This window comes from Aotus nancymaae, unplaced genomic scaffold, assembly GCF_030222135.1.
Source record: "Aotus nancymaae isolate 86718 unplaced genomic scaffold, 86718_ANA_hifiasm-v0.15.2.pri h1tg000040l, whole genome shotgun sequence".
Lineage (NCBI taxonomy): Eukaryota > Metazoa > Chordata > Mammalia > Primates > Aotidae > Aotus > Aotus nancymaae.
Genome location: NW_026988454.1, coordinates 48,537,740 through 48,558,817, shown reverse-complemented (window position 1 = coordinate 48,558,817; position 21,078 = coordinate 48,537,740). Strand labels below are relative to the sequence as shown.

Genomic DNA, 21,078 nt, shown 5'->3' with positions numbered 1-21,078 from the left:
TTTCAAGGATATATTTGGCAAAATTATTTACAACATAAGCTCATTTTTCAGAAATTCATTGAAATTGTAAGTGATAAACCATTGGAAAAGCCTACATACCCCTCCCTCCTAATATGGGGGGAAAAGAATATGTAATTTCATTTTCAATCACCTCATTTTTTTTACCTTCCAAAAATACAAAATAACATTTTTAATTTACATTGTTAATTTAAATGGAAAAATTTCTTTAACATGGTTTTTATTCTGGACATGATTTTATGTGCTAAACCATTGGAAAAACCTACACACCCCCTCCTAATATGTGGGGAAATGAAAATATAATTTCATTTGTAATCACCTCATTTTATTACCTTCCAAAAATACAAAATAATATTTTAAATTTATATTGCTAATTTTCAGATAAAATGAAATATTATTTTGTTTTCATAAATTAAGTGTTACTGGAATGTAGTTACACACCTTTTATTTTCATTTTTTGCATACAGTAATTATTTCTTGAAGTGACACAATCTAAAGATAGTTTTTATTGAAAAATAATTTTTTACTAATAACTTAGACTAAGATATTCCATAACTTACTAAAGTTGCAAATATAAGGTGAGACAAAAAGATTAATTTTCTGTAATTATTTTAATCTCAACTTTCTCACACTTTTATATACATCACTAGCTAATTTTACTTTTTTCTTTATTCTTTCTCATACTCATATTATTCTTTATATAATAATGAGAGACTTAACTTCTCCAGACTTCACTCACAAAACTTAAGAAAACTGGAAGAACTTGTAGTTGTAGTATTTTTACATCTTTTTATTTCTTAGAACTGATGTGCTAGTACTAGAAGTTAACCTGAAATTTATAACATTTACTTAGGAAATAAATTTTATTTTCACTCTTTAAGGTGTCATCAGACAAAATATGTATGTTATTTAAGATTCTTGAATTATTTGATAAATTAGAATATGCCAAAATCAGAGTGACATGCTGGATCATCCCTTCCCTAGGTATAGATTTTGGGCTTTATATGACATAAATATATTTGAACATTTGAAATCTAAACTCATATGGTCACTACCTCTGTCCACACACAGTTGCAGGCCATGGAAATATTGAATCCAATAGGTACAGTGCCTAAGCTATGACCTCAAGTGAGCTTATATCACAGATCTGGCATGGCAATTAGTAAAGGCACAAGTAGTGCTGCTGAGTGGCAATACCACTGTTGATTAATATATAACTGAAGTAAGCTTTAATTTTTCATTTAAAAATACTAATTAGGACAGGCATGGTGGCCCATGCCTATAATCACACTTTGGGAGGCCGAGACAAGCAGACCACTTGAAATCAGGAGTTCGAGACCAGCCTGGCCAACATAGCGAAACCCTTCCTCTACTAAAAATACAGAAAAAGTTAGCCAGGAGTCATGGTGCATGCCTGTAATCCCAGCCAAAGGTACTTGGGAGGCTAAGGCAGGAGAATCGCTTGAACCAGGTGGCGGAGGTTGTGCTGAACCGAGATTGCACCACTGCCAATGTGGGCAACAGAGTGAGACTCCGTCTCAAAAAAAAAAAAAAAGCAAGTTAGAGTACTATTATGTTCCAGAAAACATCTTAAGTGCAGTGTGAGATACAGAGTTGAATAAAACAGTAAAACAAACATGAAAATAAAGAAATGAGGAAAAGAAAATGGTAGTATTACGATTTTTTTTTTTTTTTTGAGATGGAGTCTCACTCCGTCACCAGGCCAGCTGGAATACAGTGGCACTATTTCGGCTAATGAGTTCCGAGTTTGAAGTCCACCCCACTGAGTTCAAGCGATTCTCCTGCCTCAGCCTCCCGAGTAGCTGGGATTACAGGTGCATGCTATGAAACTCAGCTAATTTTTGTATTTTTAGTAGAGACAGGATTTCACTATGTTGGCCAGGCTCATCTCGAACTCCCAACCTCAGGTGATCCACCTGCCTCGGCTCCCAAAGTGCTAGGATTACAGGCATGAGCTACCACGCCCGGTCAAGTATTATTTTTATTTATTTATTTATTTATTATTGCATTTTAGGTTTTGGGGTACATGTGAAAAACATGCAAGGTTGTTGCATAGGTGCATACGTGGCAGTGTGATTTGCTGCCTTCCTCCCCTTCACCTATATCTGGCATTTCTCTCCATGCTATCCCTCCCCAACTCCCCACCCCCCTGCTGTCCCCCCCACTCCCCCGCAACAGACCCCCATGTATAGTGCTCCCCTCCCTGTGTCCATGTGTTCTCCTTGTTCAACACCCGCCTATGAGTGAGAACATGTGGTGTTTGATTTTGTGTTCTTGTGTCAGTTTGCTGAGAATGATGGTTTCCAGGTTCATCCATGTCCCTACAAAGGATGCGAACTCCTCGTTTTTAATGGCTGCATAATATTCCATGGTGTATATGTGCCACATTTTTCCTGTCCAGTCTATCATCAATGGGCATTTGGGTTGGTTCCAGGTCTTTGCTATTGTAAACTGTGCTGCAATGAACATTCGTGTGCATGTGTCCTTATAGTAGAACGATTTATAATCTTTTGGATATATGCCCAGTAATGGGATTGCTGGGTCAAATGGAATTTCTATTTCTAGGTCCTTGAGGAATCACCACACTGTTTTCCACAGTGGTTGAACTAATTTACACTCCCACCAACATTGTAAAAGTGTTTCTATTTCTCCACATCCTCTCCAGCATCTGTTGTCTCCAGATTTTTTAATGATCGCCATTCTAACTGGCGTGAGATGGTATCTCAATGTAGTTTTGATTTGCATTTCTCTAATGACCAGTGATGATGAGCATTTTTTCATGTGTTTGTTGGCCTCATGTATGTCTTCTTTTGTAAAGTATCTGTTCATATCCTTCGCCCATTTTTGAATGGGCTTGTTTTTTTCTTGTAAATCTTTTTTAGCTCGTTGTAAATTCTGGATATCAGCCCTTTGTCAGACGGGTAAGCTGGAAAATTTTTTCCCATTCTGTTGGTTGCCGATTCACTCTATTGACTGTTTCTTTTGCCGTGCAGAAGCTGTGGAGTTTGATTAGGTCCCATTTGTCTATTTTGGCTTTTGTTGCCAATGCTTTTGGTGTTTTGGTCATAAAGTCCTTGCCTACGCCTATGTCCTGAATGGTTTTGCCTAGGTTTCCTTCTAGTGTTAAAAATATGGAACGCTTCACGAATTTGCATGTCATCCTTGCGCAGGGGCCATGCTAATCTTCTCTGTATCGTTCCAATTTTAGTATATGTGCTGCCGAAGCTAGCACAAGTATTATTTTTAAAAAGTTTGGTGTGATAAGGAATGACTGGAGGAGATAGAGTTGATGGTAAGAAAAGATATTTTATTTTTTAATTAAAAAAATTTTTTTTTTGAGATGAAGTTTTGCTCTGTCGCCCAGGCTGAGTGCAATGGCACCATCTCGGCTCTCTGCAACCTCTGCCTCCTGGGTTCAAGTGATTCTCCTGCCTCGCCTCCTGAGTAGCTGGGACTGGCTAATTTTTTGTTTTAGTAGAGACAAGGTTTCACCATGTTGGCTGGACGTGAACTTCTGACCTCAAGTGATCTACCCACCTCGGCCTCCTCAAGTGCTAGGATTATAGGTGTGAGCCACCATGCCCAGCTAGAAAAGATATTTTAGAAGTTTAACATTTAAACTAGGGTCAATACAGAAGCCAACTAGGAGATGACTTTGGAGAGAGAGTACCTGGCAAGTGGATCAGCTAGCACAAAGTCCCTGAAGGTGAAAGCAAGCTGGAAGTAAGTGGGTGTGGAAGAGGGGAGTGTTAGTGGGGGACAGTTGGCTGAAAGGACACCAGAGATACACATAGGGGCCAGCTGGCTTAAGATTTAGTAGGACACTGGGAGTCAGAATAACAACCTGGATTCAATGGGGTGCCCCCTCAGAGGACTTTAAGCAGGGGAGTGGCATGATCTGATTCCCATCATGAAAGATCACTTTGAGTGCTGTAAGAAAAGTGAAATTGGTGAGGACAGACAAGAGAGAGACCTTGGTAATAGTGGCTTGGACTAGTGTTTACTAGGAGGAGATGAAAGCAAATAGAGCTGGGATATGTTTTGGAGGTGGAATAAACAGGATTAAAGGATTACATGGGAAGTAAAGGAAAGACATATGGATGGTTTTCAACCACAGACTGGTTGAGATCCCTAAGTGCTGTGGACTGAATGTGTTCCCCTAGCCCCAAATTCATGTGTTGAAAACCTAACCTCCAATGTGAGGGTAATAGCAAGTGCAGCCTTTGGTAGGTGATTAGTTGATGAAGGCAGAGCCGTGGTGAATGGGTTTAATGCCCTTATAAAGAAATCCCAGAGAGCTCCCTTGGTCCTTTTACTATGTGAGGACATACTAAGAAGACAGCTGTCTATGAACCAAGAAGCAGGACCTCATCAGACACCAACTCTGCTGGCACCTTAATCTTGAACTTCCCAAAATCCAGAACTGTGAGAAATAAATTTCTGTTGTGGCAGGCACAGTGGCTCATGCCTGTAATCCCAGCACTTTGGAAGGCCAAGGCAGGAGGACTGCTTGAGCTGACAAGTTCAAGACCAGCCTGGGCAATAAAGTGAGACCCTGTTGCTATAAAAAATAAAAATAAAAATAAAATTAGCTGGCATGGTGGCATGTACCTGGAGTGCCAGCTACTCAGGAGTCTGAGCTGGGAGACTCACTTGACCTCAGGAGGTCAAGACCACGGTGAGCCACGATTGTACCACTGCACTCCAGCCTGAGATACAGAGCAAGATCCTATCTCAAAAAAATATAAAATAAATTTTAATTAATGAATTTTGTTTTATAAGCCCCCAATCTATGGTATTCTATTATAGCAGCCCAAACGAAGACACTGTGTCTGCTTAAAGAAATACTAGATAAACTAAACAGTCGTATGTAAAAATATTTATTTGGGAAGCATTTTATACGAGGAAGATCCATATTAACAAAAAGATGGCCTATATAATAGCCGATTTTTTTTAAAGCATCTTAAGTCTCTTGTTAAGTTCTAAGATTCACAAAAAGAGCCTTAAGAGAGACTTTTCAACTGAGAAGACTTGGAGACTTCAACATAGAAAGCTTATTGAATGTATTTCAGGAATTCTATTCTTGAAGGATAGATATGATGAGACTTTCAGATAAGTGAGGAAGAAAATTTACAATAACTAAAAAAAGTTGGTGCTTAATTAGAAATTTAGCACTCTGTACATATAAAACAATAGTGTTAGTTATCTTACTGTTCTAAACCTCGGTTTAATCATTTAGAAAATAGGACAAGGTTTTACATGCTTGTAATTTGCAAACGTGTTATATATATACTGAAATCCATTGAATTGTAAGCTTTTAGAGGACAGAAGCCTGTCTTAGTCACATTCTGCATTCAAATTGGTGCCTGACACAGGGTAAATGATTAATAAATGTTTATTCAAAGACTTAACGAATGATATGAACTCAACACTGAGTTAGTTTTTGCTACTCTCTGATTTAATTCTCTCCTCTCTAATAATGATACAAGCAGTAAAGAGAAAATTTTAAGATTACTAAAAAGAAAATATACTATTTGTCCTAAAAATATATATCTGAACACAGGAAGGCTTCTAAGGGGAAAACAATGTTCATTGAGTGACACCTAGCTTGTTCCACCCTAATCTATTCTCCATACTGCAGCTAGAGTTTTTAATCGTAATATTTTACTATTTCACCCTCCTAATCAAAGCCCTTCAACAAACAGTTCACCACTCTTTGGATAAAGTCTCACATCCCTAACAAGGCAAAGAAAGCCTGGAGTGATCTGACCCTGCCTACCTCTCCAGCTTCCTAGCTCTCACTCCCTAGAATAAAAGTTTCATCACGGCTTCCTCAGGGGCTTTGCACACACTACCCCCTCTGCTCAGAATGCTGTTCTTCTGGTCTGCTGACTTCTCTTAGAGGTCTCAGATAAAGAATTCCACATTTAGAGATGCCTTCCCCAAGTTCCCAGAGTATGTTACACATGCTTGTTTACTGGTTACAATTTAATACCCAATTTGCAGTTTAGATTGTAAGCTCCAGGAAGGCAAAGATCACTCTGAGCCCTTTACTATTCTGGCACAAGGCCTAGCATACCACAGGCACTTAATTTTGACTGAATAAATGGATAAATGCATGAAAGAATATGCAAAAGTAATTTCTTACTATTGATTTCAACACCTGGAATTTAAATAAATAAATAAATAAATAAATAAATAAATAAATAAATAATATGGAGGTGATGTAGGCCAAGACTAGAGCTACTTAAAAAGCCAGAGGGTTATCTTCACATAAAGCCTTTGAAGCCATACTGAATACTGGGAGTGGGAAACAGGAGACACCCAGAAGACTAATTATAATTTATCAGAATCACCACAATATTGCGTAATCAAAGCTATACTGCCATAGGGCTGAATAAAAAGCACTAATGCTTTATACATACATGATATTCCATATGCATATATCCACAAATTTTCATAATTGTTTTGGCTTGACTTTCAATTCTACTTTGAATAAAAAATCTGAAGCAATAGAATGGAATTCTCAATACTGACAAAAGCTGTGTCATTTAAAAAATTTCTAACTTCCTTGAAACAATATTGATACTAATCTTACATTGCAATTCAAGTAAAATATGTTAAAGTTTTAAAAAATTCCAATTTCAGGCTGGGCATGGTGGGTCATGTCTGATTTCCCAGCACTTTGGGAGGCTGACGCGGTGGATCGCCTGAGCCTAGGAGTTTAAGACCAGCCTGGGTTAACATGGTGGAAACCTGTAACTACAAAAAATGCAAAAATTAACTGAGTGTGGTGATACATGCCTGTAGTTTCAGCTATTTGGGAGGCTGAGAAGTGGGAGGATCACTTGAGCCTGAAAGGTTGAGGGTGCAGTGAGCCACGATTGTGCCACTGCACACTAGCCTAGGCAACAGAGCGAGACCCTATCTCCAAAAAAGAAAAAAAAAATTCCAATTTCAACATTTAAAATACAACACTGTAACTTCTCAAAGCAAATTATGTAAACTCTTTTTTCTAATGTTAATTTCAAGTATACTAATATCTAGAGGAAAACAATGAACAGATCTAAGATATAGAAGTGGGATTCAAGGCTCTGATAATTCTCCCAATACAAAAAGTCACAAACTGTTGTTCAATATTTAAGTAAAATTCAGTGACATGAATTTCATTCATACAAATAGAATGAAGGTAGAAATAAGCTAATGTGTTAGGTTATGCTTAATACTTTTTCCAGAGACTCATTCTTACATAACTTTACAATCATATGACCACTGAACCCTTTCAGATTGAAAATATTGTAATTATTTTTAGTATCTTGTCACATGAAAGAGAAACAGATTAAGCTGATTTGTTACTATAATGCTGTCTAAATATTCTTAAGTATTTTTCAAGTGTGTACTGGGCCGCAGCACCTCTGAAGTCACCAATTGCATTTCATCACAGATGTTACTACAGTATTTTACAGAACAGATTTTGCTCAGTATTCATTAAAGACTACCCAGAATTCTTAACACATATTCTCTTTTAAAGCTAAGTACAGATTTCATAGTTCCATCTCTTCATTCTCTTCTCCTAAAGGTGACAATTTAAGAACTGGATGGACTTAAATTATAATAAGGGAGTTTTTGGTAGGAAAAAGAAAATTAAATATTAATTAATAATAAAATACTTTTAGATCAATTCAGAAAACAATTTAGCACCATTTATCTTATAAGAAAAAAAATCTTAGGAAGAATACTTACCAAGTAAGTGTGATAAAAGAGGCTATAATGTAGCCAAAGTAACAATGTCATTCAGTTTTTTTGATAGCAGAGAAATTAAAGACTTTCATATTTAAAGGAAAATGTCACCAATTAACTTTGAATTCAAGACTTGGCATAGGAAAAATAAGGGTTGGTTTTAGTAGACTAATTCCATCCCACATTTTCTAAGAAAGTGAAATTGGGTCATGCCAGCTATTCTCACTTTCCTTTCTAGCTGGCTTTCCTCTCTTCTTCATATGCTATTTATCTTCAGTCTTTTTGTTTCCTCTCTCCTATGACTTTCCTTTACCTTACCCTAGCCATCTCTTTCTCCCAGAGCTCTGAATGTATATTCAACACAGTTCCTGCTTTACTGACTTCTAGAGAGAGGATTCAGAGCCTTCAAGGTCAGCTTCACTATTTGCTGTCACTGCTCAGGGAACCTGTCAAGGAATCTAACTGAGTTATCTTAGGAAGAGATTTTTCTTTTGAGACAGTCTCACTCCATCACCCAAGCTGCAGTGTAGTGGTGTGATCTTGGCTCACTTCAGCCTCCACCTCCCTGCTTAAGTCATTCTCGTGCCTCAGCCTCCCAAGTACCTGGATTACAGGTATGCACCACCATGTCTGGCTAATTTTTTTTTATTTTTGTATTTTTTGTAGAGATCAGGTTTCTCTATATTGGCCAGGCTGGTCTTGAACTCCCAGCCTCAAGTGATCCACCCACCTCAGCCTCCCATATGCTGGGATTACAGGTGTGAGCCACCAGACCTGAGCATGAACAGATTATTATTCTAGGTATTTTGCTATTCCCTCTACCTCAGAATCCACTTCTATCTATTCTTCCATTGAAAAGTAGTGCTATGGCTGGGCATGGTGGCTCATTCCTATAATCCCAGCACTTTGGGAGGCAGAGGTGGGCAGATCACTTGAAGTTGGAAGTTCAAGACCAGCCTAGCCAACATGGCAAAACCTATTTCTACTGAAAATACGAAAATTAGCCAGAGGATGCAGTGAGCCCCGAGATCACTCCACAGCACTCCAGCCTCTCTGAGTGAGAGTCCATTTCAAAAAAAAAGAAAAGAAAAAATTCAAAAGAGACAGAATATTTTCCTTGATAACATAATAGAAAATTTAAAGCTAAAAAAAATAATAGCAGCCAGGTGTGGTGGCTCACGCCTATAATCCCAGCACTCCAGGAGGCTGAGGCAGGTGGATCACCTGAGGACAGGAGTTCAAGACCATTGGGAAGCCGAGGTGGGTGGATCACGAGGTCAAGAGATCGAGACCATCCTGGCCAACATGGTGAAACCCCATCTCTACTAAAAATACAAAAATTAGCTGGGCATGGTGGCATGCGCCTATAGTCCCAGCTCGGGAGGCTGAGACAGGAGAATTGCTTGAACCTGGGAGGCAGAGGCTGCAGTAAGCCGAGATTGTGCCACTGCACTCCAGCCTGGCACCTGGCAACAAAGACTCTGTCTCAAAAAAAAAAAAAAAAAGGCCGGGCGCGGTGGCTCACGCCTGTAATCCCAGCACTTTGGGAGGCCAAGGCGGGTGGATCACGAGGTCAAGAGATCGAGACCATCCTGGTCAACATGGTGAAACCCCGTCTCTACTAAAAATACAAAAAATTAGCTGGGCATGGTGGCACGTGCCTGTAATCCCAGCTACTCAGGAGGCTGAGTCAGGAGAATTGCCTGAACCCAGGAGGCGGAGGTTGCGGTGAGCCAAGATCACGCCATTGCACTCCGGCCTGGGTAACAAGAGCGAAACTCCATCTCAAAAAAAAAAAAAAGACCAGCCTGGCCAACATGGTGAAACCTCATCTCTACTAAAAACACAAAAATTAAGTGGGTGTGGTGGCATGTGCCTGTAGTCCCAGCTACTAGGGAGGCTGAGGCTGGAGAATTGCTTCAACCTGTGAGGGAGAGGTTGCAGTGATGCAGTGAGCCGAGACTGTGCCACTGCACTTCAGCTTAGGTGATAAAGTGAGACTCCATCTCAAAAAAAAAAAAAAAGAAAGAAAGAAAAATAGCAGAATGAGTACTGAGCTCTAATGCCAAATTTAGTCAATAATTTCATGATCTAGATAGGCTGCAACAGTGCGTTCTAAATGAAACACAAATGTTAGCCACATGTATAATTTGAACTTTATCAGTTACCATATTTAAAAGAGCAAAAAGAAAAGATGCTTACTATTATATTGGGTAGCATTGGTTAAAACAGAGAAAGCAATTTACAACAAACCTTAATGAAACTGGCTTTTCAATTGCTGTTGATCAAGAGCATTTATTTTAATACTCTGCTCTTTGTCTAGTCATTGCTCTTCCCTACTGAGTATGAAAAATTCTAAAATACACTATGATTGAAAAATCAATACATCTATAATAAAATTTACCATCTCATCTCCCACCCCCCACACACCAACCCTACCCAAATAAATAGCTCGTCCTGACTTCCTTGTCTCAGATGATGATCTCAAACCCAAATCAACTTTAACATTTTCTTCTCTTCTACCAAAGCAGACCATCAAATCACCGATTGCTCCTTTTATAGTTTCTCTTCCACTTGCAGTAAGATAAACTTAATCCAGGTCCTAATTGGGCAGAATTATTTGTATTTCATGTCTCTGAAAACTTCTTTGGTATCTGTGCCTCATTCTGTTCACTCTAGTCAACTGCCAAGTGCTTACTATGTGCCAGGCACAGTTTTTAGGTGCTGGGGATATCCCAGTGAACACCAAAGGCCCAGGTCTCATGGAATTTGCATGTGAATAGGTGAGAGAAACAATATATACTGTGTAGAAGTAAATGTTCTGAAGGAACACACAGCAGAATAGGGGGCTAGTGAATGATGATGGTGCTATTTTAGAGAAAGTAGTCAAGAAAGCTCTTTTGTGGAGTTAAAATTTGAGCAGATAACTGAATGAAGTAAAGGAAAAAGCTGTGCAGATCTCTAGAAAGTGGGTTCCATGTGGAGGGATTGGTAGGTGCAAAGTCCCCAAGATGGGTTCAGCTTGTTGTGTGTGTTCCAAGAACTGCAAGGGTCCAGTATGGTTGTAAAAAAGAAAGGGAGAGAGTGGTAGGAGATGACACTGGCAATGCAGCCAAAGACCAGAACACTATAGAGGCCATGGTATGAGTGTGGGCTGTATTCTAATTGTGGTAGGAAGTCGCCAGACATCTTGAAACAGGATGGTAACATAATTCAACATAATATTTTAAGAGTATCACTTTGGCTGGTTAGAAAATAATCTGTAGGTGGGCAAGAGTAGAAACAAGAAGACTAAATAGAGGTAACAGTTGCAGTGTAGGAGAGAACTACAAGTCTCCTGGAATCAGATGGTAGTAGAGGTAGTGGGGAGAAGTAGACAGGTCCTGTATCTATTTTGAAGTTACGGCAGTGGGGAGTGCTGATGAACTGGCTATACAGTGTATTAGAGAGGAGTCCAAGATGGCTGAGCAGTGAACAGTGAACGGATGCTACTTCTAGGAAGAGCAGTTTGGCTGAGGTTGAGGGGTGCTGGTGGTACATGGTATCCATTCAAGAGTTCGGTTCTGAACACTTTTAGGTATTTAAATTAAAATGTCTCTATTTCATTCTTACTTCAATATTACAGTTATATTAAGCTTCCTAAAATAAGATTTTAGGCATGTTATTCTCTTTTCCATAAACCTTGACAGAATCTCACAGTTTCTCAATCTTTAAACTCCTAATCTTGGAAGTCAAGGTTTCCCACAATAACCTCTACCCAAACTGCCCCCAACCCTGTTTTTCTTATTACTGTACTCCTTGTAGTGCCTGGGAAATATGCATTTATGTTTAATAAAATGTTTATTAAGTGAATAAAAACCTCTGTATTTTTGTCACTCTTCTGTGTTCATCCTTTGCCCTATTAATGAGTTCCACTAAAGCTGGCCTCCTCAATGAAATCTTTCCCAAGCACATTACCTATATTACAGTTTCTTGACTCTATAGTCCTAATCGGTGGTATGTTGATACATGTTTAACAGCTCTCTGAAAAGCAATGACCTGATCTGTAGCATTTGCTAATATCTGTGATGTAAATAAAACTACCACAGGTGACTGCAAGTCATCAACATCATGTCCCCAAATGTGGTGCTGGGAAGAGCGGTGTACAGTTAGCTATGATGAACTGGCAGGAGCCAGCTCCAACACATCATTATTCAGTAAAAACTGCTTGGATCATTTTTAAAGTCACCTAATGCACAGTGACTTTTATTCTAAGTACCTATATATACATCTTCCTATTAGATTGTAAATTTATGAAGTGTAAACACTGTCATATACATGACTATAATCAGCTAAATGACATTGTCTCAAAGTTCACATCTACAAAATGAAGAGTCAGACTCAAACTGTAAAATTCCACAGTTCTGTGTCTGAATGGTCTGAGCATCTCCCTTAGTTTCTCAGTCCAATGTTTTAAGGCTGAATAAGTAAATCATTATATTGGACCCAAAATAAAATCTGCCTAAAAAAGATGAAAGAAAGCAACATGTGATGGCATTTTAAAATCAAAAAATAGAAAATATGATCAGAGAGAACTCTATATAATCACTTTTCCTTGGATAGAGTTGAATAAGAATGTAGTTCTTTTGCTTTAAATAATTCAAATGTATACACTGATCAGCCCAAGAAGCATAATTAGCCTGGGACTAAAGTGTAATCATTGGACAGAAAGAGAGAACACAATGAAATATTAAAAGGAAACTAAAAGATACAAAATTGACTGAATCGTAGCACAGAATAAAAATAATAGCTTTTGGAAAATTCCATGAAGTGAAAAACATCTGATTCAAGTAAAATGAAAATTTTATGCTTTTTAATGCTCATTTTTAGATAGGCAGGCCATGATGGTTGGCTTAAATCTAATTTAACTCTCAGATTCATAGGAAAAATGAGTTATTTCATTTCTTTGCTCTAAATAGGATGAAATTCAAGTGTGTTTAAGGGATAAAATTCTCATTTTTCACTCTGAAATAGTTAAAATATGTGAAAACATACATCCTTTGATACTTTTTCATAGTACTTGCCTATGCCTAAACCCTAGCCACTCCAATTCTGTTCCCCAGTCTTACTCCTTTAATATCACGAATTCCAAGACAAGTCTGTTTCTCTTACGTGCGGAAGCCTGCTGGCCTTGCGAGGGCTAAAGGAAATAAGTGAGACCAGTAGCAGTGAGTGCAGTTAAGGGGTCATAGGGATAGGGCTGGAGGCAGAGGTTATGAGGAACAGGGCTTAGCAGCAGGGTCAGGCAAGCAGAAAGTGGTAGAGCAGACTTCAAAGCATAGGCTCTACCCATCCAAAGGAGTCCAGAGAAGAAGATCCAAAGGGACAAGAAGGAAGGTTTTGTCCATAACAAAGTTCCATTTAAAAAGAATCACTGGTGCTACTATAATTTTTTGTCATCTAATGTCTATAAAGAATAAAACCTTGATAGCATCGTACCCATTTTTACTTTAATGGGGCATCTTTTTGTGCACTTGTTTTCTTAACTTTCTTTAGGCATAGACAATCCTGGAGTGCAACAGCTATTTGCCAGTTTCTTTATGGTAACGTATGTGCCTAAACAATTTAGAAGTGGTGAGAAAGGAAGATATCATAATCTTGGAAATGGTCTGATTGCATAGAGCATCACAGAACAGTTTTACCTTGGGAACCAATTAATTCCTGGTTATCTTGATATTTATGGTTAATCTGCTTTGAAAACTGATTTAGAAATTTTCCTGTAAAGCTGGCAGAAACAGGAGCTAATATGTAATAAACTATTTTATGATATACAGAACTACAAGATACAAAGCATTGGGTCCTCTCAGGACAGAACACTGAAGAATAGACACCCAAAGGAAAAAAGAAGAAACAAAATTCAGAGATGTATAGATGACATCCGACAAATTGATACAACAGAGATTAAAAGAATAACAAATAAAACAATTTGACAGAAAATAGGCAGAAGTGGTGGGCCCACTTTACAGTGCAACCCAGCCAAATACGATCTATGTTCAATAATTTCTGGTTGAATAAATACATATTTATTAAATAATCAAACTAATTTAATCTTTCTAGGTGCAGAATCTTACTATTCCTCTATTGATAGAAGATTAGTACCACTCTACTCAGTAAAATCTGTGCTTCTGGGTCCCTAAGAGGAATGTAAAATAAGTCTATCATAAGCAATGCTAATGTCCAAATTCCAATAAAAGTTGTTTCCTTGTTGTTATTTTTGAGTTTCAAAAGTTTCAAATGACTGATAAAAGCTCATATAGACACATATGTAAACATACATATGTATTCTCTCTTTTCAGAGTAACATTATAAATTATTATGAGATACAAAGTATTCCTGAAAGACACTGCATGTATGTACCTATGTAACATATGATTTTACAAAAAGTCTATCCTGTTTATTTTGAAATTCATCATGCTTACAAATAGAAAGATAATAGTAGGTTTCTGGCACTAAATTATTGAGTTGCTTCTTGTCCAAGTTCTGTACTTGCTAACCAACTGGTGATTCATGCAGTTAATCCTATTTAATTACTCGCTCTGCAGAAGAACGCTAAGAATTAATAAACTTAAAAGTTGTGTAAATGAGTGAAAATGTGCAAATTCTTTTAATTACAGTTACAAATGTTAGGGAAATAAGCAAGCATAAAAACACAGATTTAGGAATATTACCACCTTTTGTTTATGTTATACTCTAAGGGGCATAAAGAATTTTGAAGGATAACAGGCAACACTCCATTGATGAGAAAGGCTGTTCACTTTTAGTAACTGGTTTTAGGCAATCATGATACATATAATAAATTCTATCTTCTGTTATCCAAGCAGTATCTAATGACATGAAAAAAGATTTTATACTTTCAAAAAATAGGCAACTTGCCCATTTAAAATCTTGAATATTTTCAGGTCAAATATTAAACTAAAAAATCATAAATTCTTCTCAGTATTTAGACTGCATATATAAAATAATAATTTAGCACAATGTTTGTAAGTTTATGAATATATCTTCCTGGTTTTATATATTTTTAAGAAGTTTAAGTTTGTCCCATGAAAAATAACAAAATACAGTGAATTAACACAGAGTTTTACAATATTTCCCCAGCTAGAGAATGTCAAGGGAAATGAACCTTGATCATGTACAGATTATTAATTACCTGGTTTAAAAGATCTTCTACTTTCTTCTGCCATGAATCTCTTGCTGCGTTTTTCTCTCGCTCTTTTAATTGCAAAAGTTGAGACATTGCTGACTTCTTATCCTCTTCATGTTGAAGCCTTAACTCTTCACGAAGTTTAGAACACTCTTGTCTAAAATAAGACAAATGCATTTACTTTGTAAAGAGAATTATTCCTCTCACTGACTATAACAGAATCCACAGGTTTTTTAAGCGCTTAGTTAATCCTCTTCATAAGTCTGTGACTCTGAGTAAAAGCAGACTATAGTTAAGGACTGTAAAGTAAGTTGATAACTTACCACAAAATCACTGATTTGTCAATTTATTAACAGCAGAATAGGTACTAGAACAAATAAGCCTTGTGACTTCAGGTTAGTTTTCTGCCTATTTTATATTCAAAGAAATGCAAAAAGTAAATCTGAATTCAAACAGAAAAAAAATCCAATTTCTCTGTATCTAATCACAGGAAATTTTAAAACACTGCTACTATGTCTTTAACAATAGGACAACATGAGCCATACAAGAGAAAAACTTTCTTGTATGTCTTTATTGATAAAGATTACATTACAGAACAAAAAAATATACCTAAGATTATCAGTCCACTTGATTTCTAAGTCATGGGCCATTCTGTCCACTTTGAGCTTCTCTTCTTCTTTCATGGAAGCAACTGTTTCTTCATGCTGTTGCCTTTCTTGTTGTAGCTCACCCTGAAGTATAAAAACTTTTCAACGAAGACTAAACTTCAAAAGCAAAGACAGTGCTCGTTATTTTAAATAAGTAAAGTGCTTGCATTAAAACTTTTAAATTCTTACAGCGCAATAATTGATAATGCTATCTGTGAAAACGACTCAAGACTTTCTGAAAATATGTAAAACGAATTTTATATTTTAAATGTTCTTGTCTAAACTACATTTTATTAAGGCTTATATCACAAATTATTTAAATAGTTTAAAGTCAGCATTAATCATCTTAATTATACTTTCCATATATTAGGTATCTAACAGTAAATTGATTATCTAATTACCTACACCTGTACACACATTATGTAGACAGATATTCAAATTCACTCATACTCATATTCAAAGTATGTTATTTGCTCAAAACTTAAGTATATAGCTGCATCTGACACGATAAAAATGATTAAGCAGAATTTAGGCTACTGTTTTTATTATGTAACTTCAAAGTAGTGGTCCATGTGTTCAGTGTTATGATAATATGCTACAATACACAAAATTCCTGTAGATTAGCATGAATCAAGTGGCTCCATGGAGCCTAGGGATAGAGGTGACCTGTTTGGACAACACTGGCAACCATCAGTCCCAGCCAGCAGAGCAGCTGCTCTTGGGGCACAAGGCAGAAGAGGAGCAGATGATGGTCTATCTTTCTGTTATCACAATGACCCTTTCTAGATCATCCACTTGCTAACGACATATGGTGTGGTGGTTTTTGAAGGGTATATCCAGATTAATGAGAAAGAAGCAAGCCAATGCTGAAATTGCCATTCTACATTGTTGGCCTGGGTACTAAGCAGTAAGTATTGAAAATTGATAGCAGCCATCTTAGCCAACTGTTCTTTTCACTAAATGTTCTGCCTCTAGTAACTTCTTTTATTTTCCACCAAAGGCAACATTAAATGGAGTAGACTGCTTAAAAAGTATTTCTTTTCCTCAATGTAAAGCACATTATTAGACATTATTGGGGTAGGTTAGAGGAAAAGAGGTACCAAAAAAAAAAATTCTACTTCCTTCTAAAAAGCTTAGGCAGAGTTGTGATAAACCAAGATGCAGCATCTACATTTTCTCAGTTAAAATTCTCCAGCAGGTCCGGGCACAGTGGCTCACACCTGTAATCCCAGCACTTTGGGAGGCCAAGGTGGGCGGATCACCTGAGGTCAGGAGTTCAAGACCAGCATGGCCAACATGGTGAAACCCTGTCTCTACTAAAAACACAAAAAATTAGCTGGGCATGGTGGTGGACACCTGTAATCCCAGATACTCAGGAGGCCGAGGCAGGAGAATTGCTTGAACTCAGGAGGTGGAGATTGCAGTAAGCTGAGATCACACCACTGCACTCCAGCCTGGGCAACAAGAGTGAAACTTCATTTCAAAAAAAAAAAAAAAATTCTTCAGCAGAACAGAAAATGAACACTTGATAGAGTTTCGCTTAAAAGGTTTAGCGTTTAGTACTTTCTACTATTGGACAGAAGAACAATGTAAATATGAAGATCTCAAAGAAAGGAAACTGAATCAGTAAGCCCAATTTTCAGTGCGAGGACAGCAGGGGAAAGGCAACCAGGATAAAATACCTTAAAGTCAGGAATTGGGTGCACACCAAGGCAAGAGAGAACTTCCAAGATACCATATAAACACAACCTATATTCAACTAACATTCATTAGATATATTTTGACTGTTTACTTTTAAATATATTTGTATTTCCTTAAAATATCATTTTCCTTTTATTTTTTGACAATGGAAAAAACATCCCTTAATATAGTTGGTCATCCAGTTCAGCTTCACACCACAGAATGCTAACATCAAGATTATAGTCAATATATTTGGCATCACAGAAATTCAATATATCAAGTTGTATATTATACTAGCTCTAAATTCCAATTATTTCTTGTTATATATTAATACTGTCATATCACACAGCCACTGAAGAAAGGTAAACATAAAGAAAAGAAGATTCAAGGAAAATGAAATAATTAATTTTGTCACATAATTCAGAATGGAAAATAAATATTCAATGCACACAGAATATAATTATATCCCAGATAAAATATAAATAGAATTATATATGCCCCATACACAAGGTAAATCCTTGTGTATATGCTTTTGAAATGTCACTAAAAAGTGCCCTTGTTTATATGCTTTTGAAATGTCACCAATTCTAAACTAAAACATATTTTGAAATAATATTAGTAAAAGGCAGTATTTACTGAATGTTTACTATTTTGCTAAACACTATGCTGTAAATGGTTTATCTCATTTAATTATTACAACAGCGCTGTGAAGAGTATTATTACTCCCAACTCCTCCTTCATTGTGCAGATGTGAAAGGTGAGGCTTTGCCCAAAGTTACATACAATTTGGTGGATTCAGAATTTACATACAAACAACCTGACTTCACAGCCTATACTCTAAACCATCTCTGTGAAGGAAAAGTTTAAGAACTCCTTGGCTACTATACACTGAGTTTTATGGATTCTTCTTCTCTACTATCTAAGACAATCTAAATCTTGGCTATGCTTCATGAGAATGGAAGAAAAAAGGCAGTCTTTCTGAAATCTGCAGACACAGAGAAGCACTTAGTTGTTCTATATAAGAGTTCTAACTCTTAGCAGTAAAAGAATTGCACATTCTAATTGTTATGGGTTTAACAACTGTGTCCCCAAAAATGTTGAAGTCCTACCCTCCTTCCTCCCAGTATCTCAGAATGTGACTTTATTTGGAAATAGGGTCAGTACAGATGTATTAAGACAATGTTGAACTGAAGCAGAGTGAGCCCTTGTTCCAATACGACTGGTATCTTTTTTTGGAGATGGAGTCTCGCTCTGTCATCCAGGCTGGGGTGCAGTGTCATGATCTTGGCTCACTGCAACCTCCACCTCCTGGGTTCAAGCAATTCTCCTGCCTCAGCCCCCCGAGTAGCTGGGACTATAGGAGTATGCCACCACGCCTGGCTAATTTTTTGTATTTTTAGTAGAGATGGGGTTTCACCATGTTAGCCAGGATGGTCTCAATTTCCTAACCTCATGATCTACCCGTCTCAGCCTCCCAAAGTGCTGGGATTACAGGTGTGAGCCACTATGTCCAGCCGACTGGTATCCTTTGAAGATGTGAAGATAGGCAGAGATAAAAATTATGCTGCCAAATGCCAAGGAATGCCTAGTGCTACCAGAAGCTGGAAAAATGCAAGGACGGATCATTCCTTAGTTTAGGAAGGAACATAATGGTGCCAACACCTTGATTTTGGACTTCTAGCCTCCAGAGCTATGAGACAATAAATTTCTGTTGTTTTCAATCCCTCAGTTTGTAGTGCTTTGTTATGGTAGTTCTAACAACGCATATACTCATTATATACAATGTGCTATTTAAATAGCTGTATGTCAAATGGCTAAGTTATAGTTTTATTTTGCTGCTATTTAGATTGCAGTAGAATTATGAAATTACCTCTACGTTTAATAGAGCATCCTTGGTCTCCTTTAGTCTGTCTTTAGTCAAGTCAAGCTCATTCTGAAGCCTTTCCTGGGATTCCTGAAGACTAGCAATAACTCCTTCTGCAGAGCCAAGACCTTGCTCACTTTTCTTTACGAGATCTTGGAGGCGGCCAATCTGTAAGTAAATAAAGTACTTTTAATATACTTCATTCTAATAGAATAGCAAAACTGTCTTACGATTTCTACCTAAAGTTTTTTAATTTAGTTGCAATTTTACTGAATGGATCATTTCCTGATTAATCTGGAAAAAGCACTCGAATAACCATGACAGCTTTCTTCTGTTGTGTTTTGAAAAGACTTTCATATTTAAAATTTTCTTTTTTCATGACAACCATGTAAAGGAATAGATATACCTTTGTTTAGCAAAGAGAATTCCTAATTCTACCATGCAATAAAATAACTGAAAGAAGCTGAAGCAAGATAAAGATTATATAAAAGAGTGAAACAAAATTTTAGATTAAAAAAATCTTATATTTAATCGCATATTTCATTTGAGTCAGTATCTCCTGCTATTTCCAAAGGAGATAAATTTAGGTCAAAATATTGATAAGCTGGTATATGTATCATAAACTAGAATAAGTTATGATTCCTGTCTTTCCACACAAAATTTGTCTCATGAAATCTTTAATAGTTGAATGTATACACTCTTGAAATTAGGAACTAATAGACAATTGCTGATTAAGCATATCTCTACCCTAAAGTTATGAATATTAAAATCCATACATGAAATATTTCAAATTATTTAGGGACAACGCTATGAAGTAAAAACCCCACTCTTACAAAATGGCCAAACCTATGAAATTTCTACAAAAATTAAAATTGGTAATTTTAAAATAATACCTATTTCTCCTTGTAAATACAGACATGACAAAGAAAAATACAAAAATTCTCCTTCAATCCTTCTCTGACCTATAATTCACTCCCCAGGTACACAGCCTTCCTGACCTCTGTAATTTAAAAATAATACTTGAATATTTCTCCTTGTAAATACAGACATCACAAAGAAAAATACAAAAATTCTCCTTCTCTCCTCCTCTGACCCACAATTTCCTCCCCAGGTGCACAGTCTTCCTGTCCCCTCTCCATGCAGGTATATGCTCTGCAATACTGGTGGTAGTAGTATTTTATCTTGCTGGTGTCTTTAAAGGAATGCTAACCTCATAGGATAATTAGGAGAGCTACACATCTTTTCTGTGCTCTGAAATATTTTCAAAGCAAAATAATTACCTGTTTCTTGAAAATCTGGTAAAATTCATCCATTAAATCCTGTAGGCCTAGTGCCTCTCTGGATACCTGTTAGACTTTTTCTTTCACAGTTTTAATTTTCATGCTTTGGTGAGGCTGTACAACTACTCTGAGTCATTTTAAAAATTTAAATTTTCATACAGACATGTTTTTCCTATTTTTAAAAATTTACTGGCATATTTGTATACAGTATTCACTTACGATGTTTACAAAGTTTGTATGTCCCTATATTTATGAGTGCTTTCTCTAGTCTATATTGTTTACTTATATCTTCTATACTTTTTAATTGAGGGGAGTGTCATAAATATATTTATAGTGGTGAATGAATGACAGTAAGGAACGCAGTTATGACAGAGCTGAAAGAACTTGGCAGAAAAATCTAGTTTCAAGTCCAAGGTCTGTCACCATAAAATAGGAGTGAGTAATAATCCCACCTCATGGAGTTACTATAACAATTAAATTCAAGGATATATATATGAAAATACTCTTTAACCAGAAAGCAATATACAAACATTAGGTCCCAATCAATAAGGAAAAAACTAAATTTATCAGCATGAAGAATAATATTCTAGAATCCTGAAAATGCTCAGCTGAATAAGTTATGCAAAGAAATGCAATATGTGATGTTCA

General features: G+C 36.8%; 1 protein-coding gene, 1 long non-coding RNA gene and 1 other non-coding gene across 3 annotated transcripts in view; 1 reads left to right on the top strand and 2 right to left on the bottom strand.

Moving 5' to 3' along the window:
- The window catches only part of FAM184A (family with sequence similarity 184 member A), a 120,836-nt gene that overhangs the window by 33,373 nt on the left and 66,385 nt on the right, over positions 1-21,078 (bottom strand). The window contains exons 7-9 of the mRNA XM_012450065.3: positions 19,157-19,318; positions 15,569-15,690; positions 14,966-15,116 (exon numbers count right to left, since the gene is read on the bottom strand). Of these exons, the coding sequence (XP_012305488.2) occupies positions 14,966-15,116; positions 15,569-15,690; positions 19,157-19,318 (435 nt within the window). The remainder of the gene's footprint in view (positions 1-14,965; positions 15,117-15,568; positions 15,691-19,156; positions 19,319-21,078) is intronic.
- Positions 1-21,078, top strand: part of LOC135268335 (uncharacterized) — a 105,299-nt gene that overhangs the window by 72,944 nt on the left and 11,277 nt on the right. The window contains exon 2 of the long non-coding RNA XR_010336628.1: positions 19,193-19,320. This is a non-coding gene — a long non-coding RNA (uncharacterized LOC135268335). The remainder of the gene's footprint in view (positions 1-19,192; positions 19,321-21,078) is intronic.
- Positions 3,165-3,271, bottom strand: LOC135268469 (U6 spliceosomal RNA). Its single transcript, XR_010336787.1, has one exon. It is a non-coding gene; the product is annotated as a U6 spliceosomal RNA (small nuclear RNA).